Below are 27,015 nucleotides of genomic sequence, written 5' to 3'. Positions count from 1 at the left end.
ATCTTTTCTTTTTACTTTAACAGAAGACTTAAAATTGTATATTGCTATCTCTTAATGATATTCTGGTAACCATAGCTATCTAATTTTACTTGCCTTCCAATTGATTTCCAATAAGAACGTAGTCTGTTCATAAAGAATCAGGATAAGTTGCAACTTAGTTTCAAAATGACTATAATTTAAAATAGTGTTACTCCTATATACTTTTCAATAAAATGGTAATCATGCTTCAAAATGTAAAATCCAGAAGAGTACCGGTTTTATTGAAGTTTCACCTATACCCAGTGAGATTTGAAAGTCAAGAATGAATTGCTTTTATTGATCATGTTTTTGTATTAACAGTTAATCTAACATATTTTTAAAGGCATGAATTATTTGAAAACAGCATTTTGTTTATTTTTCGTAACATAGTTGTTTAGTATATACAAAACAATTGTATTGTTAGGAAGGGCAAATAAAATTCCTTTTCTTATTTTTACCTTAAAAAAAAAAGAAGGCTAAATTTAATTGTAGAGATAATAAATCAATTTTGTTTTAAAGTAATTAAACAATTGTAATGATGAAAAAGCAAAACTTATTACTTAAAATTTAGTGTAGCATAAATGTTGATTGGTATAAATATATGGTATAAATATTGATTCTGCAGTCAGTAAGAGATTAGCAGTGAGAGATTCGTGGTACACATTCTGAAAGGGATGAAAGCACTTTGTCAGGCTTTGCTGACTTTGCCAGCACTGTTTTGTAGATTAAAAAATGAGAACTTACCTGAGGTTCTAAAAGGGTTTACCTGTTTCAAGGAGGGTGAGGTCAAAGTCAAGTTCAGTGGTACAAATTTTATAGATTATACATTTTAAAAAATACTGCATTTTCTGGCAAATTGTTATAATTGCAAAACTTTATATTTTTATTAATTTATTGCAAAACTGTTTTTAGATTTCTTTGACATTCAGGGCTCTTCTAGGAAAGTGTGACTAATTTATATTCACAATATTGATGCTAACTTTGGATATTCTCCCTTTCTCTTTTTATCTGCACATTATACCTTTACATAAGTTGATGTTTTACTTTTTTTTTTTTTTGCATTTTTCCAAAGTTTCTCCTTTTTATAATGACTGGACTGTTACTTGTTTGTAGTTAACTGATTGCTCAGTGTAACTTTCAAAGTACCTTAACAAGTGAAAAAGAATGGCAATTTTATATTCTATGGTATATTGAAAGTATATTTCAATGCTGCATGTAAGGGAAAATTTGGCCATTAAAAATCATCTGTGATGAGATTTGGTTTTATATTACCTTCTTTAATTTCAGTGTTTTATACATTGAAATATAATATTGTGATATTACATTTACCAAACTATCCAAGGAATATTACACTTGTTTGTATCTCAGCAATTGAAACTTTATTTTGGGGTATTGATAGAAACATGAAAAAGTCATAGATCAAATGGGCAGATAATTAAAAGGCTAGAAAGTTTCTATTACAGTTTATATTTGTACTATGTGTATTTGGCATTTTAAAGTACCTTAAGTATCTATTAAGCTAAAAGAATATTTTTGTTTAGTTATCTGAATACTTGGAAGATATCAAATGTCATCCAGTTAAATAAAAAATGTTCATATAATATCATGACTCTCATTTAGGTTGAAATCTGTATAAAAATTGAAAGTGATAAGTTGTAAAACTGTAGATAAGATCATAAGTATCTGGCTATATATATATATATATATATTTTTTTTTTTTTTTTTTTTTTTTTTGCTGTACGCGGGCCTCTCACCATTGTGGCCTGGCCCGTTGCGGAGCACAGGCTCCGGACGCGCAGGCTCAGTGGCCACAGCCCACGGGCCCAGCCGCTCCGCGGCATGTGGGATCCTCCCGGACTGGGGCACGAACCCGCGCTCCCTGCACTGGCAGGTGGACTCCCAACCACTGCACCACCAGGGAAGCCCTGGCCATATATTTTTATTTGAGCTTTTAAAAAAGGAGAATGAATTAATGTCTTTCAGAAATGACATTTTCATTAATATTAGCTTGAAATTGAGAGGATTAGTTTAATAGCGTACAAGAAATAACTTGTATAAGTACAGAGAAAATTACCTTGACCATCAAATTTATGCTAAAGTCCAGTAACATTACTAAATAATATCATTCTATATTATTTACTCAATCTTTCAGGTAATAGACGATAAATATATCCTAATTTTATCTCTACCTCATGATATCTAAAATAATGCAGGACCCATTATAGTTGATACTCTGCAATTGAGATGATCATATATTGAAAGAGATATGAATAGCACTGATAAAAGAAGCATTATTTTAAAATACTTTCAGGATCAAAGCCAAGATTACTTCCTGATGAATTCTCTGTTGTGATTAACTTAATTTTATGTGATGGTGAATTATATATGATGCTGAATGCTAGGAAAGACATCAGATTTTATTTGGATAGATCAGACAGGAAAGCATTGATAGTAACTCTGTGGGTTATGCCATGTTATCCAAAAGAGGCTGATCACTATATTGATGTCCTTTTTACTAATCATTTGAATAAATCACCCTCTAATCTAATGGTAAATATGTATTAATATTTGGGAGTATTTTTAGATAAGACAATGCATGGTTAAACAGAGTGGTTGAGACATCCCTGAGTGCTAATGAGTACTTACTTGGTAGTCTATACTAATGCTTTAGTGGATGCTGAACAAGTTTAGATGTTAAGCTTTTTAGGAAGAGTGAATGATGGCTAATGATTATTTAATGACAGATCTCTGGACTGAAAGGCATTTAGCACTCAAAGTATACTGCAAAGCCTATTTCTCAAAGCTTCAGACAGGTTTATTTGGTCTCACCTTGAATAGAACAGTGCTGTATTGATTTCATTGGTGTGGATTTAAACACACTATTGGCTTAGAATAGCACTAGTATGCAGTAGAAAATGATTGTCTTAACCCTTATGGAGACCCTAAGCTATTCTCTGATATTACGACACGAACTTTGGAAATGATCACGAACTTATTTGCAATATTTGGCATTTAGTATGTGAGTTTGGAAAATATTTGTGCATGTGAGCTTATAGTAGACATTGACTGACATGGAGGCTTATGTAGAGGTAACTAAAACTTAAAGTTATATTTTTAATTAGTCTTTTCCGCCATATACTGAGCATAAACATTATTACTATTCAGAAACCAAATATTAAAATAATCTGCTATTCAACAGGGTAACAGTTGTTTAGTACTCTGTATTTTTCAATATGCTTCAATATGCTATATATATATATATATATTCCATATAAAATCCAATTTAATGTAGTTGCTTCATATGCTTAATAGAATAGCTTCCCCCAAATTTTTACATTTGTTATAGACAGCCCCAGTAGAAAATAAATATAACATTATTAGATTCTATAGACTAAAACTTATTTTGACTTTTTTCTAATTATAAATATTGTTTTCTTGTTAATTTTTTAAGAAATGTTTTGAATTATGCAGCATTTGAGGATACCTAATATAGATTTATCTTGGAGCAGGTATCAAATATTAACTAGTTTCTATGCAACAAAACACTAACTTAACAGTCTGAAGATTCTAGAGCTCGAGCTGGAATGATGTTGCCATGAGTGCCCACTCTCTTTGTGCCCTTCACCTTGTCACTTGAACAATTAACCTACTTGACCTTCCTTATCTATAAAATATGGGTAGGTTCGGTTTGAAGAGCTCTGTGATCTCCTTTTCCTCTAAAATTCTGAAATTTCCCATTAACAGTCATCTAATCTTGGACGTAGGAGATGTTTTACACATGCTACTTCTGGTGTGTTTTCTTTTCCTCTTAAATTCTTAATGGTTTATCTGTTTTTGTAAAAGAATTTGGAAAGTGATTGTAGTAGCATATAATTATGTCATTATAACAATATTTTGTAGAAATGAAAAACATTGTATAAAATATTAGAAAAAATATTCAATTTTTCTTTTGCTGATAGGAGAAACAGTTTTATTTGAGAAAAATTGTAAGCCTAAAACATCAATATACATCAATATACATCAATATACATATGGAAGTATCTGTCTTAATAAAAGATGAATTAAGATAAGAGAAGATTATAAAGCTATCTCTTCACAACTCCTGAGTACCCTAATGATTTGAGCAAGTCAGGCAGAATTTTGAGGAAATTATTATGTATTGTCATGAAACAGGAGCAGATTTTTTTAAAAAACAGTCTTTTAAAATAGCATGACATCTTAAAAACCTGAGTATCTCATCACATAGATGCATAGGTAAACATTAAATTTTGCTCTCAGTGTTCAGTTAAGGAGTGGTAGCTTTTCCCAATCCATAGTTGTTAACTAATCAATGACTTCCATATCCGGGATGCCTAGGTGTATATGCTTAGCTCTTTTCAGTTAAACGTTGGAAGGATTTTGTAAAAATTCAAGGCTCAAAGGCTGTTTTAGTTTGATATGTGCAAGATAGGTAACTCAGATCCAAATTACAAGTAGAATTAACTAATTAATAGGAAATCACATAAAACAGTTACATGCTTATTTGAGAAGGTACATAATAAAAGAAATCATGTAAACAGAAAAAAGGTCTGTGACCAAAGCATTTGCCAAATAACAACTAGAGTCAATTTGATAGACTAGTTATCCCCGTCACAAAACGAGGAAATGTAAAATAATTTTTAAATTATCTATAATAATTTAAAAGACACATAATTCATATGTAGCTTAAAAAAATGATGAAAGCATAAAAGTGTAAAGAGAGCAGAAATGAAAGTCCTCTGTAGCTATCTAAGGAATTCAGGTTTTCTTTTTCTTCAAGGCTCTCTGAAGCGACGTAGAAATCTCCTTGAAAAAAATGGGCTAATATGTCATTTATACACATCTGTATTCCTTTGGCTATAGATGGTCTATTTTTTCTGTAGGTTTGGGCTAACAATGAGTATACTCTTAACAGTTTGAGGCTGTGGCTTATTTTGTCAATGGCTTTTAGACTGTTAGCACAAATGCTCAGTTAACTTGTGCTTATTTGCTTTTTTCTTTTTCAAAGCTTTGCTTTTTTGATCATTTATTAATATGATTAGTAAATTAAAAGTTGAAAATGTCTTTGATCTTTTTATTTCTCCTTTAAATTTCTTTACTTTTCTCTTCTTATTTTATTTCTCCTTTAAATTTAAAAATATTTTTCCTTTAAATTTCGATATTTAATTGTTAGGAATTGTATGTTAATCTATATCAAATTTTACTAACACACAGGAGGCTTTAAGAAAAGATAAAATCTTCTGTATTTCTGCTACATTTCTGCTAAATGTGGACTAGGTTATTAAAGTCTTTATTATAAAACTTTACTTTTGGCTTAACCACCACAACTTTTCCTAGATCTGTTACTTCAAAGGTGTGGCCATTAATTCCCAAGATATTACGTTACCCCTGACTATGCATTCATTACGCCTGCTTAACACTTATAGTGAAGAAGGCAGAAGAAAAAATAACATGTGAATAAGAAGATTATTTCTCAAAATTGTAGAAATGTTATAAAGTAACCTACTGAGAAAAATAAAAGCAAGAAATCCCTTAGAAGTTCTAATTTACTTTAAACAAACATTTTTAAAAATGGTAACTTTCAGTTACCTGTCATTGTTTCATTATTGTGACCAAATGTATATTTAATTCAAAACTATGAATACTACAAATACTTCTTATAAATGAACAGATGTATGTGTTAACTTCTTAAAGGTAGAACAAGGCAGTTATCCCTTTTCATCTGCTTTTATATCACTGAGTTGATAGAAATTACCTAGATGAAAATGTTTTTCAAGTGAGTCCAGTAAATGATTTGTCATTTTATGAATAAAAGTGACCTCAGGTGTAACAGTTTATTTCTCCATGTGCTGTAACACACAGGTATAAAATCTTCATAGAGTGTATTCTAAGAGTCCACCAAATGTTGTCTCATGTGTTCCATTTGATCTTTTAAAGAAATACATCATCATGTCTATTTCAGTGTTGTAAGTAAATCTCATTGCAGAAATTGCCTTTTTCTGAACATTAACTGTATGAAAAAAATTGAGAATTATTTGCTATGTTTTCAGATTTATCTAATTTTACAAGCCACTAACCACTATTTCTGAAATATTTCTTTCCTCATGAAAAAACTAATAATGGTCTTCTTAATGTTAAAATTCGTGGTTTTTAAAACTTGACCTGTATCTCAGATTCACCCTTGAAAGGTAAAGTGAACCAAGAATTGAACATTATTCTTGATAATTATTAGCTACAAGATTCCTGATTACGTACATGCCTTAGATAGATATTTGGAATTTTTTAAATCCAGTTTTCTTCCAAACTGAGAATGTTTGCACTAAAAGGAAAAGGAAAAGGAAAAAATTAGATTTTTTTGATGGTCAGGTAGAGAATAAGGAGAAAAATAAGATAATGCAGATCGTGGAACATGGGTGTAGAACTTGTCTGTGTTAAGAATAAGAAATTGTTACAAGAACTGCTCTAAAAACATACAAGTTGCTCTCAAAGCTTAAGGTTTCTAATTTTCAAAATAATTGACATACCCCTAAGACAGTGATAATATTAAATTCCCTTTGCAAAAGAGCATCATTTTGGAGTGTGCATTTCTTCTGCTTTTATCTGATTTTGTAGAAAATAGATGTGAGGTATTTTCTGAAATGCACACACACACACACAATACATCTATGTGCGAGAGGCATTATTTTAAAATGGCTTAATCAGCAGCCGTAGAAAGATGTATGCATTTGCAGAACCTATTATGGTCCAGCAGGGGGCCATCGAGCATGCATACAAATTAATAGCATGTTTGTTTACTTCAGTTTTCAAGTCGGGGTGCGGGGCGGTGGGGCGGTGGCGTGCGGATAGAGCAGCAGCACCAAAAACAGCAAAAGCCTCATACGTTTGGGGAGCAGCTTCCATGTGCCCCGTCAGTAGGTGTGAGGAAAGCACTGGCAGATGTGTCACAAAGCAACTAAAAAATATTTTTAATGCAGTGGAGGGAACGGTTATGCTGACGGTGGAGTGAGAGTATTCTACACAACATATACTAGCTTTGGTAATAATATGAGAGTTTAGAAGTAAATGTTGAAGTTCCCCATGATTGTCATTTTTAATCAGTACATCTGTTTTTCCCAAGGAGGTAGAGAGGAAGATTCAAAAACTTCCATGTTTTATTTTATTTTATTTACATCAGAAACACAGGTAGAAATTTACATGTTGGCCATATAACCATCTGCCATTTTATTGTTTTTCCATATTATCAAAATTTAGTTGCCACATTTTGTAAAAAATGGAAGATTTTTCAGTGTTCTAAGTTGTGTCAACAAAAGTGAAAATAATATTCATACAAAAGCACGTGGCTTAAGAAAGGGAACTTAATTACATAAGTTTTCAACGGCATAGACTCAGATTCTCTTTGTGAGCTTATGAAACCTGCATTCACCACCAAAGAGAGTGACATCTTTGAGTTCTTTTTCACATGCTGATTGTCACCAATCTATGTCTTTTTATGTTTCCATTTAACAAATTCATCTTTGAAGTATTCAACTGAAAACTGTGGTATATTGGAAACTTAAATCTAATTAGTGGAATACTATACCATTTTAAGACCAAATTGTCTTAAAAATAAATTAATATCAAAAGATTTTTCCTTATTTTAAATATTGTTTTTTTAATACATTTATTTATTTTTATTTATTTTTTTGGCTGCATTGGGTCTTCGTGGCTGTGAGTGGGCTTTCTCAAGTTGCGGTGAGCGGAGGGCTACTCTTTGCTGCAGTGCACGGGCTTCTCACTGCGGTGGCTTCTCGTTGTGGAGCACGGAGTCTAGGTGTGCGGGCTTCAGTAGTTGTGGCACAGGGCCTCAGTAGTTGTGGCTCGCGGGCTCTAGAGAGCAGGCTCAGTAGTTGTGGTGTGCGAGCTTAGTCGCTCCGTGGCATGTGGGATCTTCCTGGGCCAGGGCTCAAACCTGTGTCCCTTGCATTGGCAGGCAGATTCTTAACCACTGCGCCACCAGGGAAGTCCTTAACTATTGTTAATAAAGCTTATTTGGAAGATTACAATTACATATGGAGTAAAATTTGACATTTTTATGGCATTGTACTTTATCCAGTCTTAAGCAACCCTAAGAGTAGCAGCCAATAGGTATGGGGAATGCTCTGGCTAAACATGTGGAAACAATTTATTTACAACTGTGAAAATGCCACCGAGGGCCAACATTTTTCTCATTATGATTTAAAACATAGATTAAAACATAGATTTTAAAATTTCAAAAATATGCTTTTAGCTCAGGGTATCAAGACACTAAAGCTAAGAATGTTGTATACTTAATGTGTGTGCATATAATTATGTACACCAATGTGTATATGTATTTGTAAAATTAATGTTTTTGATTAGCACAGTATAATTATTTAAAAGGCATATCTTAAAAATAAATTAATATTCCATTAGGCAACTAGGTATATTAATTTAGATAGTAGTCAGAAGTAAGTAGAAATTACTTTTATTAAAGTACATGTAAGAAACAATTAGAACTCAACTCACATTTGAAGATCTAATTTCTTTTAGGTACTTCTGTTGTTTAAGTTCCGAAATGTATTAAAATATATTTTCATTTGACATATTTCACTGTCCTGTACTATTTAAACTCATCTTTACCTAATATACAATTTTATATATGTTTTTCCTAATATCTGCTGATAATACCCCATCACGTTTAAAATGTCAGTGGGGCTGAGAAAAGAGAAACAGATAAAAATGAAAATTTGGAAGAATATTTTATTGGTCTGAAAAAAGAAAGAAATTTTTTGTACTTTTATTGGCTAATATTTGTAGAGCTTCACACTGTAAATAGTAAATCATGTGTCTTAATTCTGAAAGTTCCCTTGTCTTTAAGATTGCCTGTGTTAACAAAGTTCACTTTGCTAAATTTACTTTTGTTCTTTAATAATTAATCATAACCTAATATTAGCAGATACACTTTACTGCACATAAAAGAGTTGTAAAGAACTACAGTAGAAACTATTTTCTAGCTTCATCCAAATTATTATTTTAAGTAGTCTTTACATGCTGCCCTTTGAATAGTTTTCTGCTGTGAGATCTTGCAACTTACTTTTTCCCAGTCATTCCTATAAAGTCTTACAAAGCCAGTTATTTAATAATATATTAACACATATACCTATTAACTATGAATTGTATTTTTTGCTTTGCTAGGCAGCTCATAGTAAAAGCAATTTATTTTTCTATTATATAGTTCCAAAACATATTGTTAAATAATGAAAGAGTGAAGAAAAAACATTTAAAATTGTACTTCCATTTTACTATAATAAATAGACATTTCTGAATTTTGAGAGTGATGTTTTAGAGTATATTGAAATTTATATCAAATGCAGGAAATATTTGTATCATTATGAGTGTCTCTTGGACTCTATTATTGCCAGGAATTTCTAGCATAAAGTTGGTGTGCTAAAATTAATCTGAATGTAATGTTTTGGTTTAAAAAACCCTAATGATAATGCTTGTAATACAGTTTTAAATATAGTTATAATCTCGAAGTGAATTATGATGGACTTTACATCATTTCATTAATTTTTATTAGAATTATAGACATTGTAACATAGATAAGTCAGCTATAAAAAGCATTCTGATACTGAATCCTAAACAAAGAATCAAATTTTTGACGGCAATGTTTCCAGATCAAATCACCCAATTCTTAAAGTATATTCTCAGAGTAGTAATTGGTGGAATATTCTTCTCTAAGGTTTTAATACCTAATACAATAACAGAGCTCCATCAATATATGGCTAATAGCAGATATAAAGTATCTGCTGGTAGGCCATCTCTCATAAAACCGCCCTTAGCCTTAATTCAAATCCATTGATTCCTATTCCAGTTAAAACTGAAGAACTTAATATGTCTTTTAATCCTTTTATTGTAAGCTAGGATAAAATTAATTTTACCCTGGAACTGCACAAAGCCAATTAACATGATCTTTAGAGTTATTTAGTAAAGTGCTTCAAACTGTTAAATTTATCTTGACCTCTTGGTTGCACTCTCTGACTGCTTTTTAAATGAAGTAATCAATATCTCGCAGCCCTTTAAATAGCTTAAACTTCTCAAACATTTTACCTGTGTTCTAGTTAAGCTGTAAGTAAAGGATTTACTCCTGCTCCTGGAAAGCTAGGGTCATTTATGCTAAATCTAAAGACAATTATGTACTTTTGAGGAACACTGTATGAATTAAATGGTTGTTTTAATAAAATCAAAGGCTCATATTTTGTTTAAAGTAACCCAATAATGAGGAAACATTATTTTCACACAGAACAAGTATTCTGTCTGCAACTTCAAATTTAGAACATTTATGTCCTTTACCATTGCAGGTAGCTTCCGTTTTCCACACAGGGCTAGTTGAAGGTATTAATTTTCTTACTGTGATAGGGTGATCAACCGTCCTGTCAGGAAAATGGATCTCCGTGTCACCCTTTAGCATGATTAAATGGAGGCATGTCTCTGTGAAAAAACACCAAATTTTCATGAGATGAATGAAACTGTAGAAAGATCTACTTTTGCAGAATTATCTTATTTTTAATATCTCAGAATCTCCTATTTGGTTGTCAATTTATTCGTAGGAAAACATTGCAGCTAATTGTGTATATCTTGTATTATTTAGGAGAAAACACAGGCGAAGCCAATAATTTTAAATGTTTCCAAATTTGAAAAAAAATAAAGAATCAGAAATTGCTGTGTTGTTGTTAGAATAGTAGCAGGGATGGGCATCTGTCACCTTATACATTTACTAATCAGTCAGTGTCTCTTTTAGGGGATCCTTTTCTTGTTCTTACTTCTTTCCATGTTAACAAAGAGCTATCATCTTTTCAGCCCTGAGCACTGATAAAAATTACATACCATAGAATTTCAGCATCAGTAGTGTTCATAGCCAGTTGGACAGTGTTCTTATGAGCTTGTGCACATGCCAAACTTTAAGTTACACCAAGAGATGTACTTGACAGCTAATTAAGATTTCATATTTTGGCCACTTAGCAGAGGGCACCTGTTAGGATTCTTTCTATTAGCTTAAGAATAAAATTTACAAATGGCAGTTTTAAAGGACGTTATTAAAACTTCCCTAAAGTCTTAATTCCTTCCCAGGAAGTGGGAGTTAGGACAAGATGGAGGTAATTAAACAAAAGGAACGCAGAGGAGGAGGGGGACCAGGGTGGAGGTGGAGCTCTCCAAATGCCCCTGTTGTTTAATTTCCTACTGGAAGCAGCCCATGTGTGCTCCGTGCCCCCTCCCCCTTCGAGCATGGCTGTTGCAGAGGCTGACCGGCTGGGGTCAATGCCTTGCCTATTGATCAGTATCCCTGCAGTCCCTTGCTCCAGCAGCTGCTTCATTGGCTTCTTTCAGGGCCTGCTTCAGTACATTAGAATAGAAATCCATAACCAGAGCTGTGCTCATCCAAGCAGGGGAAGAAACTAAATTAAATGGTATAAAACAATCTTGGATCAGGAGTTTGTGCCAATTCATCTTGATCTAAGATGTCACACCGGGCTCTCTGTCTGAGCACCTGGGCTAGAGGCAGCCATAGTGAAAATAGATGGAGCTGCGATCATTCATTTGTCAGCTAAGGAGCAAGGCAGCGGTTAGCAATTCCCCTCTGCAGAGGTCAGCTGACAGAACAATCAGTGCAACTGCAGAATAGAGCTTTCCTTTGAACTATTGTTATGGAGCATGCTCTTGCTGAGACAAGGGGGGAGGGGAGCTTGGTTGGCTTCCTGTTTCAAGAAGACTATGTAAAGAATAAAATATATACTACAGGAATCTAGATGTAGTCGCCCAAAGCTCTTACTCCTTGTGTCTGTTCCTGTACAGAAATAAAGTTGGTTTTAAATGCATGTGCTGAGGTATAGATTATCAAACTGTTAAATATCACTTTGTCTAGAATTAGGGTCTATTTTCATCCTTCTAAACACAGAGGCAGTGATTATTGATTTTTCTTCCTTTTTAGTATGGTTAAGCTTTTAGGGTGTTTTCCCCCTTTGGTTACTATAAACTATCACAGATCAGTGTCATACTTTGAATCTGTACTCACGTGTACATGCTAATACTTTTACTAACATTTCCTGTTTGTCTTTAAAAAGTTAGAAAAAATATCCATGAAGAGACAGAACTGCATACTATGGTATCAGATTGGAAGATTTGTCTTATGTAACTGAAATATTCTTAAACATTTTAATTGAAGCTTTTTACAAGAAATGTTAATTCATGAAATATGACTTTGGAAGTTATAAAATAATTTTATAACATTGGGGGAACATTATTATAAAGTTGTCTGCATGTAATTTGAAATACACCAAACATAATAAAGCAAATTAGGAAAATAATAGCTAAAATTTTACATGAAAGAATTAGAATATTTTTAAAGATGGATCTATTTTCTGTTGTCTCATTTCAGATTTTGTCTTTCTATACATGCTTTAAAACTAATGGCAATTTTCCTAAACTAACTTTTTTTTTTAAACAATAAAATGTGACATGCAGAAGCTAAGAAACTATAGCAACAACAAGAGCAAATCTTTTTCGTTCTCAATCGCACCAAAATTTTCTTGGAATTCAAATAAACAGTAACTACTCTTTGACGTTACCACCTCAGCTTCCTAGATAACTAATCGCCCATTTTTCCTTAAGAGCTTTAATGCCACTTTTTTACTCAATGATTCCTTTCCAACTCTTCACATCTTTGTAATATCTTTCCATTTCCATTTCTTAGATTCAGCTGGGTCTTCTTGCCCACATCCTATTCTGTCTCTCAGCACAGCTAAATAAATGGAATTTAAGTATACTAAGAAGCCTTGTGCTCTAGGTATTTTTTTTTTTTTTAATTTGGCTTCTGGAAGGGCCAGACTTACCTCTCTTGCAAGGGTTTTAAAAATTTTGTTTTACTTTTGTTTTAGTTAATGAGGATTTTTTAAAGGATTCAGAGCATGACACCAAATATCTTTCTGTAGTGTTTCTATCAACTACCCAGACCTCACCAGGATCCGGAAGCCATCCACTTCTCTGCATCTCCTATTTAACATCCCAACACCAAACCAACCTGAATCTCTCACTTTCATTTCTACAATACCCTGTTTATTGCTCATCTCATTTCCAGCATTCTTCGTACACGCTCAGAGTGTTTTTCTAAAACCCTAAATTCCGTTGTTCAAAGGATTGAACAATGCGAATATGACCAGTAGAGTCATCTATGATTTGCCCCTTTCCTGACTGTCGCCTCACGTTCTACCATTCCCTTCTTGCTTGTAGCATTCCAGCCCCATGGCCTACTCTTGCAATAGAAATCAACAAATTCTTTATGCTTTAGGTTCTTACACGTACTGTTCTCTTAGACCATAAAGTTCTCATTGATTTTTCACCTTTACATTTCTAATTCCTGTTTAGTTGCCTCTAAATTCAATGAGGACAGGGACTTTGCTTTTCTTATCCCTATTAATTCATCTTAATTCATCCCGTATCAATTCATTAGTTCATATTTGCATAATGCCATGCACACACTCCATCTTTGGTCCTTATATGCTGAATGACTGAGTAGCTGATGGAATGAATCGTGAATTCTGCCACCACTGGTGCTCACTGTTTTCCACTTGACCATTGCATGAGCCGTCTTTTGCTTCTACTTGACACCAGTCTTGCTTTACCTCACAGTCCCCCTCCCATACTACTGCTATCATAAGCTTTCTGACAATAAATCTCAAGTAACCAGTTTATACAGAATTGTTCAGTGGCTTTCCATTAGCCTAAAGTTAAAAGTCTTCAGCTTGCTCTACAAAGGCCTCTTGTTCCAGTACCTATTTAGCTTACCCTTTTGTCATTCCCTGCCTTACTTGCAGTAGTATAGAATGACAAAAGGAAAAAAAGAACCTTTTTATCGCTGAATAATATTTTATTGGATGGGTGTAGCACATTTTGTTTAGACGTTTATCAGCTGATGGACTTTTGAGTTGTTTCTACTTTTTGGCTCTTATGAATAATGCTGCTATGGACATTCATGTACAAGTCTTTATGTGTACGTTTGTTTTCACTCCTCTTGGGTAGATACCTAGGAGTGGGATTGCTGGACCATATGTTATAACTCTAACTGCCAAACTATTTTCCAAAGTATTAATAGTTGTATCATTGTACATTGCCACCAGCAATGCATGAGAGATTCAATTTCTGTACAGACTCAGTAATACATGTCATGGTCGGTCCTTTTAATTGCAGCCATTCTAGTAGATGTGAAGTGGTATCTCACTGTGGTTTCGATTTCCATTTTTCTAAGGACCAATGATGTTGAGCAGCTTTAATATGCATATTGGCCATTCATATATCTTTGGAGAAATATCTATTTAAATTGGTTGCTCATTTTAAAAGTTGGATTTTCTAAATATTGAGTTGTAAGAAGAGGTCCTTAAGTATTCTGGATACAATCCCTTATTAGATATATAATTTGCAGTATTTTCTCTCAGTCTGTATGTTCTTTTTACTTTCCTAATTATGTCATTTGAAGCTCAAAAGCTTTTAATACTGAAGTTCAATTTAAAAAAAAATTTTAATTACTCATGCTTTTGCTATAATATCTAAGAAATCATTGTGTAACCCAAGATCATGAAAAAATATACATCTCTTTTTTTTTCTGTAAGTTATTTAGTTTTAGCTCTTATATTTAGGACTGTAATCCATTTTGAGTTGATTTTCTTACATGGTGAGAGGTAGAAATCCAATTTCATTCTTTTGCACATGGAAAACCAGTTGTCCCAGTGCCATTTGTTGAAAAGCCTGTTCATTCCTGAGTGACCAATCTGGAATGTGTTTCTTATCATATGTATTGATAGTCTTTTAATTTCTATTCTTATGTTTTGGTTTTCAGGTTGCTTATCAAGTGTCCCACAAATGAAAAAAATTTCCACATCTTATGAGGAAAGACGAAAGCAAGCTACTGCTATTGTTTTACTAGGAGTAATAGGAGCTGAATTTGGTGCAGAAATTGAACCTCCTAAACTGCTGACCAGACCTCGAAGCTCTAGTCAAATTCCTGAGGGATTTGGTTTGACTAGTGGTGGATCCAACTACTCACTGGCCAGACATACTTGTAAGTTAAAAATTCCTAATGCCGATCTATTGCTTCTCAGTACATATTACCTGTTAACAAAATCTCAGAATATTGAACATATCCTGAGTTTTAGCTCAGATAGAATGCTTAAATGACATTGGAAAGCAGCACAATCTATTTGGCACATTACCCTGTAGTTATAGTTCTGGGACTTCTTTTTAAAAGTTAAAACATGGTCTTTTAAATGCTTTTCTTAAAATAACACATTTCTGAGCTTTGTGTTTCCACATTTTGGTCAAGACTTTAGCCAAAACTTCTAACTTCTAAAATAATTTCTGAAAAACTATGCATCTTGTCCTGAATGTGATTTGAAAAGTCAGGGGTGGAGAACCAATTTTTTATTTTTTAAAAAGTGTGTGTGTGTGTGTGTGTGTGTGTGTGTGTATAAATATATATTTATGTATTTTAAAGAATGTGAATGAGGAACTACGAATTACTTTTGTAATTTAAAAAGTATTCCAATAAAATTATTCCAATAATGACTAAAAAATTACATTCAGAGCTCAAAGGGTTTGTGTCATATTGCTACTTTTGGTTCTGTGGTTGGTGTGTTAATAATAGGTAAGGGTATTTTATAATGAGGTCTTTTGGTCCTTTAGTGTCAGAACTCCCTTAGGTAAGGACAGAATGTACCTACCATATTGCAGAATCATTTCTAACAAATGTGCCATCTTAACTACCAAATATAATCCTACCGATTATATCAAGATATTCTTTGTAGCGTAAATTGCAGTGTGTTCTTTTGGGGTTTTGGCTTTTAAGCAAAGGGGAAGAGATATAGGCTACTTTGTTAGTTATGACAGCAGAGAAGTTCACCAGATCATTGTCACATACTTTTCCGGAGAAACCAGGGAGCCATTTTGGCGGCTTTATTATTAAAGCCCTCCTACAGACTTAGCGGCCTGCCTATCCTCCCTCCCCACCAGACCCCAACCCCTTTTTAGATTCTTAATCCAACAAATACGTATTAGTGGTTGGTAATCTCTTGACCTCTGTTTGACATTGAGAATCAGGGAGTAATAATAGGAATACCACCACCAACAATAATAAAGCAACCACGTAATTCTTTTGAGCATGATTTTAAGCTCTTTACATGCACTAACTCACTTAATCCTCACAATAACCCTATCAAGTGGGCTGTTCCTCAATTATTTCCATTTTACACATAAGGTTTCGTTAACCTGGCTGAGATCCTTCCTCCAGGAAATGGCAGTTTTTCTCTTAACACACGCTGTTGGTTCTAGAGCTCATGCTTTTGACCATTGTGTAAACTGCTACTGCTCAATGATTTCTGCGGAAAAGGGTTTAATGACTAACATGTGCTATTAGTTTATAATTTAAAAATTTATTTTCTGTCTCTTCGTTTGATCATCAAAATAGAAATGAAGATTTCTTCAAAGTAGCTCAGCCAAAATGTAGTAAAACCTGAATTTGAACTCAAGCTTCTTGAGACCTGAAAACCCACACTCTTCCCATTTTCCCCCCGGGCACATCCACTTCCCCTCTCCTGCAGAGGCCTCTTCATCTTTTCCCAGGTTCTTCAGGTTCCCTGTTTTCCATTCATAAAACCCTGCTCAAATCTCACCTTCTCTACCAAGGGCTCTTTAATGGGCCCAACCTTTCTGTGTCACTCCAGATAGCCTAGGACTTATATAGAGAGAGCCTTATTTAGAATCTTGACATTAGAATACTAGAGGTTAGTGAAACCTTGACATGATTTAGTCCAGTGGCTTTCAAACTTTTTTGCTAACCATCTCTCTAATGAGTATCAAGAAATGTTAATCCCTTGCACATTTTTATATTGACAGCTAAAACGTTTTTGTTTTTTTAACATCTTTATTGGAGTATAATTGCTTTACAATGGTGTGTTAGTTTCTGTTTTATAACAAAGTGAATCAGCTATATGTATACATGTACCCCCATATCTCCTCCCTCTTGCGTCTCCCTCCCACCCTCCTTATCCCACCCCTCTAGGTGGTCACAAAGCACTGAGCTGATCTCCCTGTGCTATGCAGCTACTTCCCACTAGCTATCTGTTTTACATTTGGTAGTGTATATATGTCCATGCCACTCTCTCACTTTGTCCCAGCTTACCCTTGCCCCTCTCCATGTCCTCAAGTCCATTCTCTATGTCTGTGTCTTTATTCCTGTCCTGCCCCTAAGTTCGTCAGAACCTTTTTTTTTTTTTTTTTTTAGATTCTATACATATGTGTTAGCATACGGTATTTGTTTTTCTCTTTCTGACTTACTTCACTCTGTATGACAGACTCTAGGTCCATCCACCTCACTACAAATAACTCAATTTCATTTCTTTTTATGGCTGAGTAATATTCCATAGTATATATGTGACACATCTTTATCCATTCATCTGTCGATGGACACTTAGGTTGCTTCCATGTCCTGGCTATTGTAAACAGAGCTGCAGTGAACATTGTAGTGCATGACTCTTTTCAAATTATGGTTTTCTCGGGTATATGCCCAGTAATGGGATTGCTGGGTCGTATGGTAGTTCCATTTTTAGTTTTTTAAGGAACCTCCATACTGTTCTCCATAGTGTGACAGCTAAAACTTTTTAATAGTAAGTTTAAACATTTGCAAAAAGTATAATTTTGAGGCTATTGTGAATATTGACATTTAAAAATAAAACGATTGTTCTTTTAAATATATTCAGTAGAATATTCGGCATAACTGTTTGATATCCATAATCATCCATTAAAAAAACTGCATGACAGACTTTCCTTTAAATGTCAGAAATCTTACATCCTTGATTATTTTCCTTGAAGAGAGAAAATTTCTCCCCTCACAGTTTTAGTGAAGGTGTTAATTTGCATATTTAGCATCCCAAAATCAATTCCTTTAAACTAACTGTGCCTTAAAACTACGTGTGCTTACAAAACTATGTGTTCCTTGAAAAGTTTTAAGATGCTCCCTTTTGAAGGGATTACTTATTTTGAAGGCTACTGATTTAGTCCAACATGTTTTATATAATATTTCAACAGCATTCATTTGTATTTTATATTTTCCTGCAAGGAAAGTAAACATAAATGTTGTTTCTCTGGAATTTTCATATAGCTTATTATCTTAGTATCTGTATATAAATGTAGGAACATCGTAAATTAATGAATCGCTGACTGATTTTCATCCAAGCCATTGGTTGGTTGCTAGGCAGATTAGTTTACACCTTAGTTATCTAGACTAATACTGTTATCGTCTGTTTTCTAACCACAGTTTATCTTTATATGAAATTCTGATATTCATGAATTTGCTTCTGTAGGTCTTTTCTTTTGACTTATAGTTTCATCTGCAAATTGTTACTGCTGTAACTAGAAAAAGAGGAAATGGGTTAGTTGAAAAGAGGCAATTTTTTAAAAGCTATATAGCACAGTAGAAATAGAGATTTTTCAAAGAAGCCCTAGGAATTGATAAAAGAACCAAAGGGTCTTAGTATTGCTCTCTGGTTTATTAAAATTCAGGGAGCTGAACTACAGTAAAGGGGTCCCAAAGCCTATTTCTGACATGATGGAAACCCTGGGCTGAGCCGTGCTATGGAGGGACTTTTGCCTGGGGCTACCTCAACTTTCCCAGGCAAGGGAAATAAAATTTACCCAAACATTTAAAATAGTGAAGCCTTTTGGAATCAAGTTTGTTCTTTGAGCACTTTGGATAAAGAATGTAGATGTAGATAGGGCAGAAGGTAATGTTTCTTAGCAAATAATATTTATAATTCATTGTAACAAAAGACAGATTCTGAGAGGTTTCTTAGCAAGCAGAAATCATATATAAAAACGAATAATATAGTACCTATTGGAACAAGTTCAAAATGTATAAAATGTCCGTGTTATTTTCCTCTTATTATGGTTGCCCTATTTTATTTTAATAATTTTAAAGTATTTTCAAGATCTCCTGGGTTTCTTATTATTGTTTGTTTTGTTTTTTTGCGGTACACGGGCCTCTCACTGTTGCGGCCTCTCCCGTTGCGGAGCACAGGCTTCGGACGCGCAGGCTCAGCGGCCGTGGCTCACGGGCCCAGCCGCTCCGTGGCATGTGGGATCTTCCCGGACCGGGGCACGAACCCGTGTCCCCTGCATCGGCAGGCGGACTCTCACCCACTGTGCCACCAGGGAAGCCCCTGAGTTTCTTTTAACTTCCATCCCATTGTCCTTTTTTTTCCTCAAAGGTCTTAGATTCCTTGGTGGTAGATTTGCGTACCATGGGGATTTTTAAGAATTGGGATGTCTTGATTAAATTTATGTTTATCAGTTTAAATCTTGCTCTCTTTTTAAAAAATTTTTTTGATTATTTGAAATCTATAGATGGTTTATTTTATTTTATTTTAAAAATTTTTTGTCTGTGCCATGGGGCATGTGGGATCTTAGTTCCCCGACCAGGGATTGAACCCATGCCCCCTGCATTGGGAGCAAGGAGTCCCAACCACTGGACCACCAGGGAAGTCCCACATCTTGCTCTCTTGATTGGAAACAGTCAGATGTCTAAATGTTCTGTGTGTTACTTGGGCTCTTTTCAATGAGTTCTGTGTAATATTAACCTGCTATAATGTTAACCTGGCAGAAGTTACTGTATGTATCGCTATGGTATTTGTTTATGTGGCATTTAGAATGTATTGCTACCATTAAATATTTAGTCTTTATGGCATCCTATTAAATGAGATAATAATTATTATCCTCATTCTGAGATAAGGCCATTAAGATACAATATTTTTTGAAGTTTAATTGCTGGAGTTGTAGCCTTCCTTGTAAAGCCATTCTGTGAAAACTCATAATGTAGTCAAATTCCAATTATCCACATTGATGGGGAGGGCAGGGAGAGACACTGATGCCTAATTCAAAAGTCATACATAGTTTTATAATACATTTTATACTTATGTTGGAATATATATGAATCTTTTGTGGGTGTTACATTTTACATAAAGTGTCAAAATCACATATTGAAGACAAAGCTGAAGGACTCTGGAGATTAAGAGGCCTAGACCAGGCTACTCTGTGACCTTGTACTCTTGGGAAGCAAAGCGACCCTCTGGGTTGCAGTTTCCTCTTGTATAAAAGAAAGAGCAGGAACTGTTCTGTCTTTAAAGCCCCTTTCGGTCCAATTAGTCTCTGCTTCTGAAGTGAAATGGAAAACATCCCAGGAAATTTCCCTTCTTCATCTTCCCAGTTTCCTCTCCATGTAGGGATGGATGCTTTCTTGTGTCTCATCAACTCAACTTCAATAGGGACCTTCCTTAATTTTTATTCCAATCCACAAATGAGGCATTGTTAGAATATCTTAGGGAATTATTTATAATGTTACCTTCTAGGTCTTTTGGTTCGTTCTTTCATTTGGTCTCTTCTGCTCATTTTATAATTGTGGAATGACGCTGGCGCATCTGTAGTAGGTCACATTTTGATCTCTCATTAGCTTTCTGACTTTGGGCAAGTGTCGTAACTCACTTCCCTAGGCAGCCAGCTCTGAGACAGACTTGTGTGTGGGAGTATCCTTGGGATCAGTACCTTGAGGGAGTGAAAGAGGGAGGGTTGGGCAGAAGGAGAAGTTGAATTGCATTTCAATTGCCTAGAAAGCTTCAGTGACCTTGGGAACTCTGGAGCTGGGATAGACTTTGGACTTGTCCTGAATTGAGTCTAAGGCCTCAGCCTTTAAGTCCCATGTCATTCAGTCATTGGGTCTGCGGTGCCCTGAGGAAGGGGTGTGATCTTGGGTGAGGCAGCTCTTTTCATCCTGGGGCAAATCCCACAGAAGGAATCAGCTGAGTCTTTTCAGCCATGAACAGCAGCATGAGCTTGGGGAGTGATTGCTTCCATCGTGGAGGGGAGGAGATGGGCAGCCTCTCCAGGCTTCTGCTCAGCATGTTACTCATTCCTGTGTGTCCCACCTCCCCCTTATGTCCACAGACGTGGAGAGAGGTACCACCATTTATTTAACACACCGTCTATTCCAAGTCCATATGTATCTCTTGTTACCCTGCAAGACAGATATTTTATCCAACATGAGGCACATTAATAATAGCTGATTCCTGAGCGTTTACTCTGTGCCAGGCATTTTGCTATGCTCTTTACATGTATTATCTTATTTAATCTTCAAAACATATCAATTAAACACTATTACCATTTATCAGATGAGGACACTGAAGCTTTGCTCAGTACTCACTGAACATTGATGAAGTTGAATTAAACTTTCTTCTTGCAGACAGTAAATTGAAGGCATAGGTCAAACGTTTTAACATCATACTGCTAAACAGTGTCAGGCCTGGACTTGAACACTTGTCTTCCAAATCTAAATCAGTGTATGTTCACCATTTCACACAGTTGTCTTGTGTTATAAACAAGTGTGATTCAGAAGTGGTGCTGCACAAAAGAGGGGCATGTCGGCAAGCAGCAGCTCACCTGGAAATAGGAGCACTGTTGAGTCATTTGTTTAGGGATCTGCTGGTGCCACAGAGGGATAAACATGTACAAACTCCACATCTCCATACTTATGAAATGGTTTGCATCTATGTTGTGAAATATTTAGAACAGAGAAAGGAAATGAATTTTTCCCTGCAGTGGGTCTTTAGGAATTCTACAACGCCAGGGTTCTTCAGCTGGCCAAGGTGCATGGTGTCACTGATGTTACCTGGAAAATGCTATGTTTATGTGCACTTGCATTTCTGTTCTGGAAAAATGTTCCAGATTCCATTCAATTCTCAAGAGACAGTCATTAAAATAAAAACAGTTAAGAACCCCAAGAGTTTGTTGGAATAAATGGCTTCTTTGTTACTATGATTTTTTGAAACAAGATAGAGTTATGTTCCTCTTGATTAGTTCAGTTGGAATACCACCAAATGGAAGCCTCAGTTAGATGTTGTCTCAGGAATGTTTAAATTCTGTGAAACCTGTATTTAGAGTTCTACATTATTCTGGTGCTGTGCTTGATTTCACTTTGTTGTGGTCTACTGTCGTGAAAATGTCCCCCATATACTTTGTGTACTTTCTAACCATTCATGTTTTATTTAGTGACTGTATTAATATTGGTTGAAGTTGATGTAATAATGAATTTATTTCCTACATTTTAAGGTGAGAAAGTTAAGCAAAATCTCAGGTGTTTTATTCAGCAGGATTGGGACCAAGTCACTGAATTGCAATTAATAACAAAACTAGCAGTGGTGGCAAGTTATGAAAAAAAGCAGCAACAATGATGAGGAAAGCATTGTTGCATTTGCAAGGGTAAGCAGTGACCAAAAAAATGGACCTTTTCACTGGTCACACAAGAGCCATCAGATGGTGTTGCTGAGGTGCCGCTGCGGCCATAGAGGCTGCATTTCCATTTGCTTCCCCTTGTGTGTCTAACCTGGCCTTCCAGGCACCTGCGAGGGGACCTGCCTCCCTGCCTGGCTTCTTACCCCACTGTCCACCTCATTCTCTCTTCTCATTGTCCTAACTCAGCATCCCCTGTTCTTTACTGCCACTTCTCGCATGTAATTTTACCTTTGAAAATCATCCTGGTCCAGACGCCACTTGACTTGCGTTGCCGTCATACGTCATTCTGGCTATGCTCTAACATCATATGTAGAATGTTTTAAAAATGCATGTGTCTGAGCCTCACCCTGGAGTTCCTATTCAGAAAGTCAGGGGTGGGGTTTGGGCATCTATGTTATTTTTAAAGCTTCATATGTGATTTTCATCTGTAGCGTAGCCAGAATAGAGGAACCCAGTAGAATGTAGAGTCCTTCACAGTTATTTTACATTGAGTGTTCTATGGTAGTCTGGTCACTAAACTACCTTAATGCACGAATTGTAATTTTCTTTATATTTTGAAGTGGAAGAGGTAGTGGGAACTAATCAGAGTGAATAAGTGACATTTATATTACTCTCAGAGCTAATTCTTTAGGTAGTTCAGCCTTTTTATTGGAATTTCATTATTCTGGATTGCTTGGGTTTGAATCTTGAATCACTACTCAGTAGCTGTGTGGCCTTAAATGCTTTTGCCTGTTTCTTTAACTAAAAAGTAGGAATAATAATATCACTTACCTCACAGAGTGAGTATTGTGAGGATAAGTAAATTAGCGTATGCAAAGCACTTTGAAAAGTGCCTGACCGTACACATGTTAGTTGAACGTTAGTTATTATTATCGTTACCAGAATCTTGTATAGAAGAATAAAGAAAGGAAATACATCTGCTATGTATTGGGACATTTATATGTGTATAGACGACTTTTAAAAATCTTCCTAAGAATCTTATAAGGTAGGTATTACTGTCAACATTTTATATATGAGTGAACTGATACTCTTAAAAATTAGATAACTTCCTTAAGGTTATCTGTCTTATAAAGGATATGAATCCAGATGCAGTTTGCCCCCAAAGCCCATGATATTATATTCTACAATACATACTGATTCCTACTGTTTGTGGCAATCTATATTAGTTCCCAGAGGATTTATATAAAAATGCACTTTTCTTTGTCATATTATTATACTTGTGTTGAAATAAAACGCCAAATATTTTTGTAATTATTTATTTGTATTCTTATGTATTTGTATATTATTTACTTAGATGAATTTCTACATATTTATTACCTGTTTCTCATTTTAACCACATCAACATACTAAGCTCAGATCAAATGGGAAATTTCACTACTCTTGTTTTTACTTATAAATAATTCATGTTGTATAACATCTTTATCGTTTTAACTGAGATCTGACGCTTGCATTACAGACCCTGTTTGGTGATGTAATCCCATCCTTGTTGTCCAAAAATAGTTTTAGTTTGCAACTCTTTTTGTTAATTTGCTACACTATGGGTTTTAGGCTCCTCTTCCATAAAACGAGTAAGTTGGACAAGGTTATTTCTAAGGCCACTTCCATCTAAAATTACACAGTTCTGTGAAATTATTAAAGTGATTTATTATTATTCTAACTACAGAGCTTGTGTTTATTACTGCCACTTGAACTTGCTATCTTGTTTTCATTGTTCTTTACCAGTTGCTTTTCTGCTTTTAAAGGTTCTAGTGTTCCACTGTTATGCCATGTTTGAAGCTGAGCATCTTTTTTTTTTTTTTTTTTGCGTTACGCGGGCCTCTCACTGCTGTGACCTCTCCCGTTGCGGAGCACAGGCTCCAGACGCGCAGGCTCAGCGGCCATGGCTCACGGGCCCAGCCGCTCCGCGGCATGTGGGATCTTCCCGGACCGGGGCACGAACCCACGTCCCCTGCATCGGCAGGCGGACTCTCAACCACTGCGCCACCAGGGAAGCCCTGAAGCTGAGCATCTTTAAAGTATTTTTCTGCCATCCCTCCTTTTGGGTACCTCATATCAGCATACCAGGCTACAGCTATTTCCACAAAACTCATTCCCCACACGTGTCCAGCTTTGTGGACTTGTGTTATGTTGATGTAGTTGTACTCTAGACCACAGACCAGCAAACCATAGCTATAGATCAACCCTCGCCCCCTGCCTATTTTTTTCAAATTAACTTTTATTGGAACCCAGCTGTACCTACTTGTTTACATACTGTTTGGCATTTCACACTACAACAGCAGTAGTTGCTGTAGAGATTGTATGGCCTACAAAGCCAAAAATATTTATTATCTGGCTGTTTACAGAAAAAAAATTGCCAACCTTCCTGTACATTATTTGAAACATTTGTTAGTGGTCCTTTCTGTTAGTGGTTCATTTAATATACAAAAGGGCTTTGAGGTGACTTTGTTAAAAATATTTCAGTAGCTAAATATAACATCTGGGGTACTCTGAGATCTATATCCTTATAAGAATGTAGTACAAAGGCCTTATACCAATTTTTTGGTCTAGAATGTAATGCAGCATTGGTATAAATCTCTGCCAATCATCTAATGTATGTACTAGTTACCTTGATTGAGTTGCAGATTCAGTGACAGGTTTTAGCATTGTATTGCTAGTGGCAACCCTTTTATTTTGCATAAGACTTTATTATATCTGATATTTAAGTAACCTTGGTCTGAAGTTTTCTGACAGCTCTGCAGAATGGTTCCTTCACATTTGTATGTCCTATATATGTGTGCTCCAGGGTCGCTGTAATTAACATATTTAATTCTGTAAGTTCAAACAATTTTATATCAAAAAGGGACAAAGGAGAACATCTAGTTTAACCTTTTCAAAAGCTGCAGAACTTTTGATGGTTCCCTTAGAAAGCCTTTTGTAGGAAGTGAATAGAAACTTTTCGTAACCTTGTTTGTAGATTCCCTGCCATGTCCTTCAAAAACACAGTTTCCAAGGATGTTGAATGGTAGGGAGCCCAAGACTGAGTGCTTTTTATACCCTAGCTTCCATGATCATACAGTAAGTGCTGGCGAACTTGTTGGTGCTACCCAGTTCAACTGGGAGCTTCCAGAGCCCGAATCTATTAGAGGACATGAATGCTTGTATGAAATCAATAAATGTAGAGCTCTTTCCTTACACCTTTGGTTTTCAAATTGTGTTCTGTAGAATCCTGGGACTCCATAGAGATGGCTCAGTGACTGCCTGGGCTCTTAAATCTCCTTCAAGCACAGCAGCACTGACTTTTCTGTGTTTTAGAAGTTGAAATTTGGCATTACATTGTATCCACAAAGAGAAACTGACGAAAACAGGGCTAGAGGGACTTCCCTGGTGGTGCAGTGGTTAAGAATCTGCCTGCCAATGCAGGGGACACGAGTTCGATCCCTGGTCAGGGAAGATCCCACATGCTGCAGAGAAACTAAGCCGTGCGCCACAACTACTGAGCCTGTGCTCTGGAGCCCGCGAGCCACAACTACTGAGCCCGCACTCCTAGAGCCCATGCTCCACAAGAGAAGCCACCATAATGAGAAGCCCACACAGTGCAACAAAGAGTAGCCCCCACTCGCCACAACTAGAGAAAGCCCGTGTGTAGCAACGAAGACCCAATGCAACCAAAAATAAATAAATAAATAAATTAATTAATTTAAAAAGAAAAAACAGGGCTAGACTCTTAAAAGCAAAACAAAACACCAAATACCTGAAAACTAGAAATCACATATCCTTCAAAAACTCAATGATAATCAAAATTCTTCATTTGCCCACTCAAATTTGCTCTGCTTTCAGCCTTCCCCATCTCAGTTGATTACTTTCTTTCCAGTTTCTTAGAGTCATCCCTAATTCCTTCCTCTCTCAGACAACATCTAATCCATCAGGAAATCTTATTGGCTCTACCTTCAAAATATATCCAAAATTCAGCACTTCTTACCACCTTTACTGTTATCACCCTGGTTGGAAACCTTCATTTCTCACTGGGATTACTGCCAAGCCATCCAGCTTCTACCCTTATCCCTTTATAGTGAGTGTGGTTTTAAACATAGCAGTCATGGTAGTGATGCTTTTAAGACCTAGGGTAGATCTTATCACTCAAGGGTATCCAGACAACTAATCAGCCACACAGATACTCAAAAATCAGTAGCTTTTCTTTATAATACTAAACAAAATAGAAAATATAGAGAATCATCATTTTTTGAAAGACCCTTCGAACTACTAAGACCCTAAAAACCAGGAAGAAAAAGACAGACAACCCAGTTAAAAAACAAAACAAAAACAGAATAGGACTATAGGCAGGCATTTTATCACGGAAGGAATGAAGATGCCAAAAAATACTCAGCTTACCCAGTAATTAAAGGAATTTGGGGTTAGGAAAAATTTACTAGAAACACTTGTTTGTTTAAAAGCATTTTTTTTTTTTACGGTGGATATTCGTGTAATTAAAATAAAATGATAGATGCTCATATTTTACAAATATTTTAAAGATCTCAATAATAATGGCAACCAAAAGAAGTACCATAGACCATATCTAAGAATAAACTTAAGAAATATGGAAGAAACTACAATATGTCACTG

At 35.3% G+C, this 27,015-nt stretch overlaps 1 protein-coding gene across 7 annotated transcripts in view; it reads left to right on the top strand.

Annotated features, from left to right (window-relative positions):
• Positions 1-27,015, top strand: part of WDR7 (WD repeat domain 7) — a 388,004-nt gene that overhangs the window by 197,358 nt on the left and 163,631 nt on the right. For all 7 annotated transcript variants that reach the window (XM_067698977.1, XM_067698974.1, XM_067698978.1 and 4 more), the window contains one exon: positions 14,924-15,145. In XM_067698977.1, coding sequence (XP_067555078.1) covers positions 14,924-15,145 — 222 coding nt within the window. The remainder of the gene's footprint in view (positions 1-14,923; positions 15,146-27,015) is intronic.

The sequence above is a fragment of the Pseudorca crassidens genome, chromosome 12, assembly GCF_039906515.1.
Source record: "Pseudorca crassidens isolate mPseCra1 chromosome 12, mPseCra1.hap1, whole genome shotgun sequence".
In the NCBI taxonomy this organism is placed as follows: Eukaryota; Metazoa; Chordata; class Mammalia; order Artiodactyla; family Delphinidae; genus Pseudorca; species Pseudorca crassidens.
Note: the sequence above shows the minus strand (reverse complement) of the source record. Positions and strands in the feature narration are given on the sequence as shown.